This window comes from Gadus macrocephalus, chromosome 16 (assembly GCF_031168955.1).
Source record: "Gadus macrocephalus chromosome 16, ASM3116895v1".
NCBI lineage: Eukaryota > Metazoa > Chordata > Actinopteri > Gadiformes > Gadidae > Gadus > Gadus macrocephalus.
In genome coordinates, this window is record NC_082397.1 from 5365740 (window position 1) to 5374113 (window position 8374).

At 51.0% G+C, this 8374-nt stretch overlaps 1 protein-coding gene across 1 annotated transcript in view; it reads left to right on the forward strand.

The window, feature by feature from the left end:
- nectin1b (nectin cell adhesion molecule 1b) overlaps positions 1-8374 on the forward strand; it is a 55461-nt gene that overhangs the window by 27107 nt on the left and 19980 nt on the right. The window contains 3 exon segments of the mRNA XM_060076145.1: positions 3317-3682; positions 6296-6595; positions 7227-7344. Coding sequence (XP_059932128.1) covers positions 3317-3682; positions 6296-6595; positions 7227-7344 — 784 coding nt within the window.

Sequence of the window (8374 nt, forward strand, 5' to 3'; positions counted from 1 at the left end):
CTGTGGTGACGGTTAGTTGTGCCAATGCTCCAAAAGGTCTTCCTTTGCGTGGGTGGCTGTTTGTTTGGTTTATTTATATTAACAAGAGGAGGAGGAGGAGGAGGAGGAAGAGGAGGAGGAAGGGAGGGGAGAGGAGTTGTGATGGAGGAGGGGGGGAGGGGAGCAATGATGAGGAACAGGAGGAGGGGAGGGAGGTGGAGGGGGGAGAGGAGGAGGAGGAGGAGGAAGGGAGGGGGGAGGAGTTGTGATGGAGGAGGGGGGGAGGGGAGCAATGATGAGGAACAGGAGGAGGGGAGGGAGGTGGAGGGGGGAGAGGAGGAGGAGGAAAATAATGGTGGTGGACGAGGTGGAAGAGGGAGGGAAGCGGGGAGAGATCTAGCCGTTGTGACAGCCAGCCACGGCTGGTATTGTTTTAGTGTTTTTTCCGGGGAGTAATATCTGGCCACGGGTGCATTCATCCCATCCCTCGCCGTCTCTCTTCTACTTCCACGGCACCTACTCCGCCCTCCCGCTTGGTTTTGATTTAAGATTAAACCATAACTGCGGTTGTCGTGCAGCAAATTGCACGACCGGTGGGGGGGGAGAAAAAATACAATACAAAAGGAGAAGAAGCGTCAGCCACCACAGCGGCGCAGCTGCTGCCTGAGGTAATCCGGCCACGTTAACGCGAGAGCAGAGCCCCCCTGCTGAGCACACGGACGCAGGTGGCTCCAGGGTGGGTGGGGGGGGGGGGGGGGGGGGGTTGGCGGTGTGGGGGGGGCACTGAATCAGGCAACCCATCCTTCCTGTCAGAGCGTGTTAGAGAATCAATCTGTCATCCCCGAGACGCGAGAAGTTTGACGGCCACCTAGACACAAGAGCGGGGGTTACTTGGTGGGGGTGGGGTGGGGTGGGGGGTAAGATCGGGGGGGGGGGGGGGGTTGGGGAGCAGCGCTCAGGACGCTGAAAAGGTTGTCATAGCTGTTGTTTTTTTCCCACCGCGTTTACTGTTGACAGCGGTGGGGGCGGGGGGGGGGGGGGGCGGGAGCGAGCCCTTCGCTCGATGCGAAGGTTATAAATTGGCAGGCTGCTGTTGCCCTGCATTACCGCACAGTACTCCCACACTGACAGCTTATGCAGGGGGGAAAACAACACACACACACACACACACACACACACACACACACACACACACACCTGTATGAGGGGAGGAGGCGGACAGAGCAGGCCCACGGGTTCCGGAGCAGCTTGGTTTTGGTGCAGAGCCAGTCAGAGGCAGCTGGCTCCTAAATGTATGTAATACAAGATAAGGAAACGTACGATAAAGATCAACGCTATTAATCCCGGATGGGAAATTAGGTCTTATGAAATGCAGGTAAGCTTTTGCCTGCGCTCCCCGTAGACCGCGAGCGCCGTTGTGTTTAATGTTACATTTCAGTGTTTGGTTATTGCTGTAGATTGGAGTATCCACAGTGCTGCAGATTGAGATCATAGATACATCCTCTCCGACCGTCGTAAAGACAGAGTTTTATCTGTTCGCCTTCTTGATAATCCCTCACTTTCAGCCAGGCCCTGCTGATAGAGATGCTACACACACACACACACACACACACACACACACACACACACACATACACACATACACACACACACACACACACACACGAGTCAAAACACCACAAAATACACACTGCGGTGCACACACTCACTAGCACACACGCACACACACTCGCTGGAGGCCAGTGCTTATTTCCTCCCCGTGTTTATGGACTGATCCCCTCACTGGTTTTATGAGTCCTCTGTGGCTACTAGAGGGATGTTGGTTCAGTTCCCCGATGGTTTCCTTGCAGAGATAATTACAGTCACTACCACCTTGGTCGCAAGTGCAACCACAGCAACGGGGCTGTCCGACCGAGACAGGATGTGACGTCATCGTGACTCACCTGCACAGGGGTGATAAATCGTGAGAAGTTAACACTGAAACGACCAGGAAGTAGACAGACATGTTTACTCCCGCCCCCCCCCCCCCCCCCCACACACTCCCTCTCGGTCTGTGTAGTTTTACACTCAGACTCGTATTAATTACCTGCACCTCTCCAGTCGACCTGACGCGCTTTTGGGTTTTATGCCTCCCATTCACCTAGCAGGCTAACGGACGCACCGGTTTAAGCGCTCACGTGGAGCTCGCTCAAGGACATTTAGGGGGACGAGGGGGAACGCAGGGGATTCGAACCGGCAACCTCGCCGGAGCGGCCATCCCGTGTCTAAGTCGCATTGGGAGCAGCCTATTCGGGGGTAGAGGGAACACTTTGCTCCCAAAGCGCTCGTGCCCTGCGGCATTCGCTCTGGAAAGCGGCTGGTTCCCAAACACTCAGAGACCCACGGGAGGGAGGTGTGGGGGGGGGGGGGGGGGACCTTGAATAAGAGCAGGCGTGTCCCGCACTATCAGGACGATCCGATAGGGTGTAACACCCCTGAGGTAAAACCCTGTAGGCCAATAAGGACACAGGGGCCGGGAGGCTTTACAGCGACGTGCTTAAGCAGAGGTCAGTGTATGCATGAAGGGGCTCCCTAAAGGAGACATTTACAGACGGCCGCCCCTTCTTCTAATTGACCTTTATGGGGGGGGGGGGAACTCCCCGCGGGCCCACGGGCGGACGCGCTGCCCATCCGTAGAGTAATTGCGGCGGCTCTTGTGTGGTTAATTCAGTGTGTTGGCCACACACGGGCCCCACTGTGTGTTTTCTTTCTTAATAGGTGCTCCAGGCGGCCGCTGAAGTATTTGGGACCAAAAAAGTAATTAAAGTCTGAGTAGGGGCAGCCAGGTTGGTGCTCAGGAGGAGGACAAGAGGGGAGGTCTGGCTCCGGCCCACTGGCCTTGTTCCCCTTCATTAGAGATGCATTGTTTCCTCCGCCCCGCCCTCCTCATCGGAGCCGCACAAAGAGAGGCCTGTGTGGACGTGCCAATTATGTTAATAACTACTACTACTACCACAATGCACTGCTTCCTACCAACTTTACACACTGAGGTGTTCCAACAGGGCTACTGGGGGTGCCTGCGTTGAATACGGGGTGAGCCTGTGCGTGTGTGTGTGCGTATAAACGACGGCAGTCAGAGCACGTGCGAGCAGGGACGCTCCGTGCACGTCGGCTCCGTGCACGCCATACCGAGCAGCGCAATTGACTTGTTTACTTTCAGCGCACGGCGTCCTTATCGACTGCCTCGCTCGGCCTTGGATGTCTGTGACTCGCAATTAAATGCTTCTTCTTCTATCTTTCTCCTCCTCCTTCTTCCATCTCCCCCTTCTCCTTCCTCTTCCTCTCCTTCTTGCTCCAGCGGGCGCGGGCCAGATGGTGCAGATGGACTCTGTGAAGTCGGGCTTCGTGGGCGCCACGGTGGAGCTGAAGTGCATCTTCGTCAACAGCAACCCGCCCGTCAAGATCTCCCAGGTGACCTGGCAGAAGATGACCAACGGCACCAAGCAGAACCTGGCCATCGCCAACCCCGCGCTGGGCATCTCGGTGCTGGCGCCCTTCAAGGAGCGCGTGTCCTTCAAGCAGGACCTGAAGAAGACCCCCTCCCTGGAGGACACCACCATCGTGTTCTCCAACCTGCGGCTGTCGGACGACGCCGCCTACATCTGCGAGTACACCACCTTCCCCGCGGGCAACCGGGAGAACATGGTGAACCTCAGCGTGTTCGGTGAGTGAGGCGTCACTACAGAGTGGTCCCCTTAATGCGGGGCATCAGCGAGTGTGGCATGGCTGCCTGTAATGCCCATCATTTTTTTTTATCAATGACTAACTAGCCATTTCTGTGTTATCAATTGCTTTATTGTCAATGACTGCGTTATAAGTATCGGTTTTATTGATGCCTGATTTCTGATTTTTATTGGAACATGCTATTTTCGTATGGTTGTGGACAACCATATCATGGACAATATTTGAAAATCAATCAATGACCATACAACGATATCCATACCTGTATTATATACCTGCGATTGACTCGGTTCTCAGAAACTTTCACCAAATCGTTTAATATTGAATCGTTCTCACTCAATAACAACCGAAGGGAATGAGTTTTCTTCAATTGTGTTTCACTTTTGTCTTTCATTAGCGTTGCATATTCAAATGGAGAACCATAATACACCAAAATATGTTCTTTTGAAAGGTAAACACATCCAAGCTGTTGTGACTGGGGACTCAGAGGCAACACCTTATGCCATCTACGCAACAGAAAGCCGGGTCCTCTTACTTTGTTTTAATTAAACTTGCCACCATTTTTTGTTTCATTTATTTCATCTACATTTACTGGTTTAACCCAAGCTTTCATCCAAAGCGACTTTAATGCTGAGAGCAATCAAAGCATATTAATAAAAAACAGTTGGCTCTACAAAAGAAAATGCTGAAAATAGTGCAGATTGGCAACAATAGGTTTGTATGAATTCAAAGGATAGTATATATAATAATAATTATAATACATTTATTTTTTATGGCACTTTACGAGGTACTCAAGCCACTGAAGAGCAAGAATATAATCACATTAATAAAAACTGTCAAAAAGCAGCATGGATCATTTAGAATGAAATTGTTCCAATTATATATTTTATGTGTTTATACATTATGTTTATACATTATATATTATAAGTGGGAGTCAAGTGCAAAATAGTTATGTCAAATATGTCTACATCCTAGCACAGTGCATTCTAAGTTCAACACAAGGACGCCAGCAACAGGACTATTTAGTATTTCAGTCCGGTCCGATGTTCTTTGAATAGAGAGAGAGAGATTCTTCCAGCCTTTCAGCTTTGAGAGGCTTCTGTGCTCCCCCTCATTAGAGATGTAACCAGACGAGGAGAGTCCAGTTTGTTTCCCATTCCGACCGAGTACTAAGACACGCTCTCTGAGCCATCCCCTCCGCGTCGTGAAGAGCTTCGGTTTCAGAACCCTGGGCTTTGGATCTGAGCCCTGTGTACTCTTTCCCGCACCCCGACTGTGGGTGTCGTCTGCTGTAGCCCCCCTTGCCTTGCCTCTCCATAACTCAACCCGGCAACAGACCCGGCTCATATCTAGGGGCCACGCCCGCTTGAGCCTTAACAGCTCCGTCAGACAGAAGTCAAGAGGGCATTTTCTCGAAACGTCTTTTGTGAGGCATCTCAATTAAACCGGAGGTTGGTGTGGGACATATCTTTTATAAATGTGGAAGGGTTTGTTGTGTTGGCTATAGCAGAGAGCATAGGTTGTAGTATAGTTTCAAAAATCCTAAGCTAGCTGTAAATCACCGTGCTATGAGTTCCAGATGACAATTGAACCCTGTTATTACGCAGACATCTTGTCAGTTTAACGTCAGTTTAACGTCAGTTTAGACATGTGTCTTCACTATTTGTCATACCGTATACTAGAAGTAAGCACAAATGCATTAACGGGCAAAAATCGAGTATTTCAACCCTAGATAATTCAGTTTGGACCTAAGGGAGCTAGTTTTTCCTTTTGTGCAATCTTAAGCCTGCTTTTTGATGTGCTAGCAGCACTCTGCTAATTGGGAGCACACTGGGATAGGAAATGGAGGACTGTGCATTTAGGTTGTTGAGTGGTCTCTGCCTCTGTGCGGAGGCGTTAAGCTTTATTTTGATGCGGGTGAAAAAGGCAAAATGGACCTTGATTTGAATCACCACTGAAAGTGTTTTGAAAATCTAAAAATCGAGTTATTTACTTTAATTTGCTTCAAATTACTGTTATCATCAGAAGCAGACCCCCGAAGCTAGGTGAAGTTAAGATGATTATACTCCCGGCATGAAACCTGAATAAATAAGAGAGCATGCAAACGTATAGTTAGATTTAGAGCTGGGGCTGGAATCTAACTATACATTTGCCTCGTGCTGTTTTGAAGAGAGAAAGCTGTGATGTGTTTCGGTGCAGATGTCAACAAACCTTTCAGCCACACTAAAAGGGAGGCACGGCGTAAATACGTCCATGTGATTAAGGGGTACCAAGGTAGGGCTAGACACTAGGCATCAAAAATGAAGTTCCATGAGATCAACTGCAATCCCACCTTTATCGATTTTCTTCTATTCATCAAACCTATTTAACGGGAGCTGTATGCCTTCGCTTTATAAACAACTTTGCGTTGTATATTCGCACACTCTCTGACATTCTCCCGACCAGATATTTCGGCAGGAGTGTAGCGAACGCATCCCATCTGTGATCTGTGATAAGTCATGCTCAGTTAAGGTTTTCACATCCTCGTCCTTCGTCCATCACTTTTAATGTAAACCTCCTGTTCTAACCTAACCACTCTGCCTCTCCAACCCGACAGCCCGACCCAGGACCAGCCTGGACCTGACCTCGTCCACCATCGTGGCGCGTGCCTCGAGCCGCAAGACCACCGTGGCCACGTGCATCTCGGCCAACGGGAAGCCCACCAGCGTGATCAAGTGGGACACGCTGCTGAAGGGTGAATTCGACTTCAAGGAGACGACAAACGCCAACGGCACGGTGACGGTGCGCAGCAACTACATGGTGACGCCCAGCAGCAAGATGCACAAGATGAAGCTGACGTGCATCGTGAGGTACCGCAACGAGCACATCACCGACAGCGTCGTGCTCAACGTCCAGTGTAAGTCCCTCGCCCTTTCCTCAATGGAAACATACCAGAAAAAAAACGTATTTTTTTCAGAAAAAACAACTTTTTTTTTTTATTATTTCTCGTTGTGTCTTCTAGTGTTGTTGTGTTTTTCTGCCGTCTGTCTCCACCGTCCCCACTGCCCGTGAACCGTGAAAACCGTGAAAACAACACGCTACGCCACTTTTTTTTTCTCCAAATTCTCCATTGTTTTTATCTTTTATTTCCGTGTTTTGTTGTGAGCTGTCAGCCGTCAACAGTGTTTTGTGTCGATGCCCGGATAAATATTTATGGTTTTCTCTTTTCTTTTTTTTTTCCGCTCGCTGTTTATATTCTTCGGATAAGACAAAGAAAGGAATCAAACCCGCCATTTATCCGTCCCGATTAAATCCCCCCCTGCAGTGTGAGTCCCGTCTCTCACGGTGGGCGTTCTCTCACGCCCACCGTGAGAGGGCGTTCTCTCTCTCACGCCCACCGTGAGAGGGTGTTCTCTCTCTCACGGTGGGCGTGAGAGAGAGGTGGGCGTTCTCTCTCTCACGGTGGGCGTTCTCTCTCTCACGGTGGGCGGTTCTCTCTCTCACGGTGGGCGGTTCTCTCTCTCACGTTGGGCGTTCTCTCTTTGCAGACGAACCGGAGGTGACCATCGAGGGCTTCGACGGCAACTGGTACCTCAACCGCCAGGACGTCAAGCTGACCTGCAACGCCAACGCCAACCCTCCCGTCACCGTCTACCAATGGAAATTGTGAGTTTGTGGGACTCCTATACCTCCTGGTCCCCAGGACTGCACAACCCCCCCATCACCCCCCTCTGAAACATCGATCGCTGGACAGATATCTTATTGCTATAAGGGATGGTCTCGCTGGTTGGAAAACACACCAGTGAAGCAATTTAATACGAACAGCGTGAACGGAGGAATAGATCCTGTGAGGCCAAACATTTGTTCAGAGAGAGACAGAGATAGAGGGGGGAGGGGGCAGTGGGAGGGAGAGAGAGAGAGAGCTATTGAGCAACATTATCTTCACGGATAAAGAGCACACTAACTCACTGTACTCCCACCTCTGGGGGGGCTTCTCGCAGCTCCTGTTTATTTGTGAAACACGAATGGAGATAAGAAAGAGCTGGCTGCCCCTGCTCCCATTAAAGGCAGAAAAAAAAAAAAAAAAAAAGCAACCCTTCCCCCTCTCTCTCTCTGTGTGTTGTCTGTGGATACCCAACACAAACTGCTCTCTGGGTCTTAGCCTTTGAAGCCTTACCAGCCAGCCGTGTAGGTACAGGCTCAGAGCTGGGGTGAGGGGGGGGTTACTCACTGAGTGCTACGGGCATGTGCTTTGTGGTGGCCTCGGAGTGGGCGGAGCCATGTCTTACCGGCACAAAAAGGGGTGGGGCCTGGCAGCAGGAAGTTTACGTGAAGCGGTTGGAGAGTAATGAGATTGACAACAGAGTCTTGCAAAGGGCCTGACGTGTGAAGGGTTGTGACCGGGAAAGGAGAGGGGGGGTGGGGGGGGGCCTAAGACACTGGGAGGGGGGCGGGGCTTGATATTGGGCGGGGTCCCGGAATGGGGAGCCGAGCCTGGGATGAGGGCCAGGCATGCCGACCAGGTGTCATCATCAGCGCTTTGACTGACAAATTGTTCAAACAACAAACAAAGGAGGTCATACGGCAGGGGGGAGGGGCAGGGAGCGAGGGGGGGGGGGGGGGCTTCTAGGAGTTGGAAACACGACTCTTTCAGGCTCCGGGGTAACCAGAGCTCCCTCGGTGGGATCACAGGGTC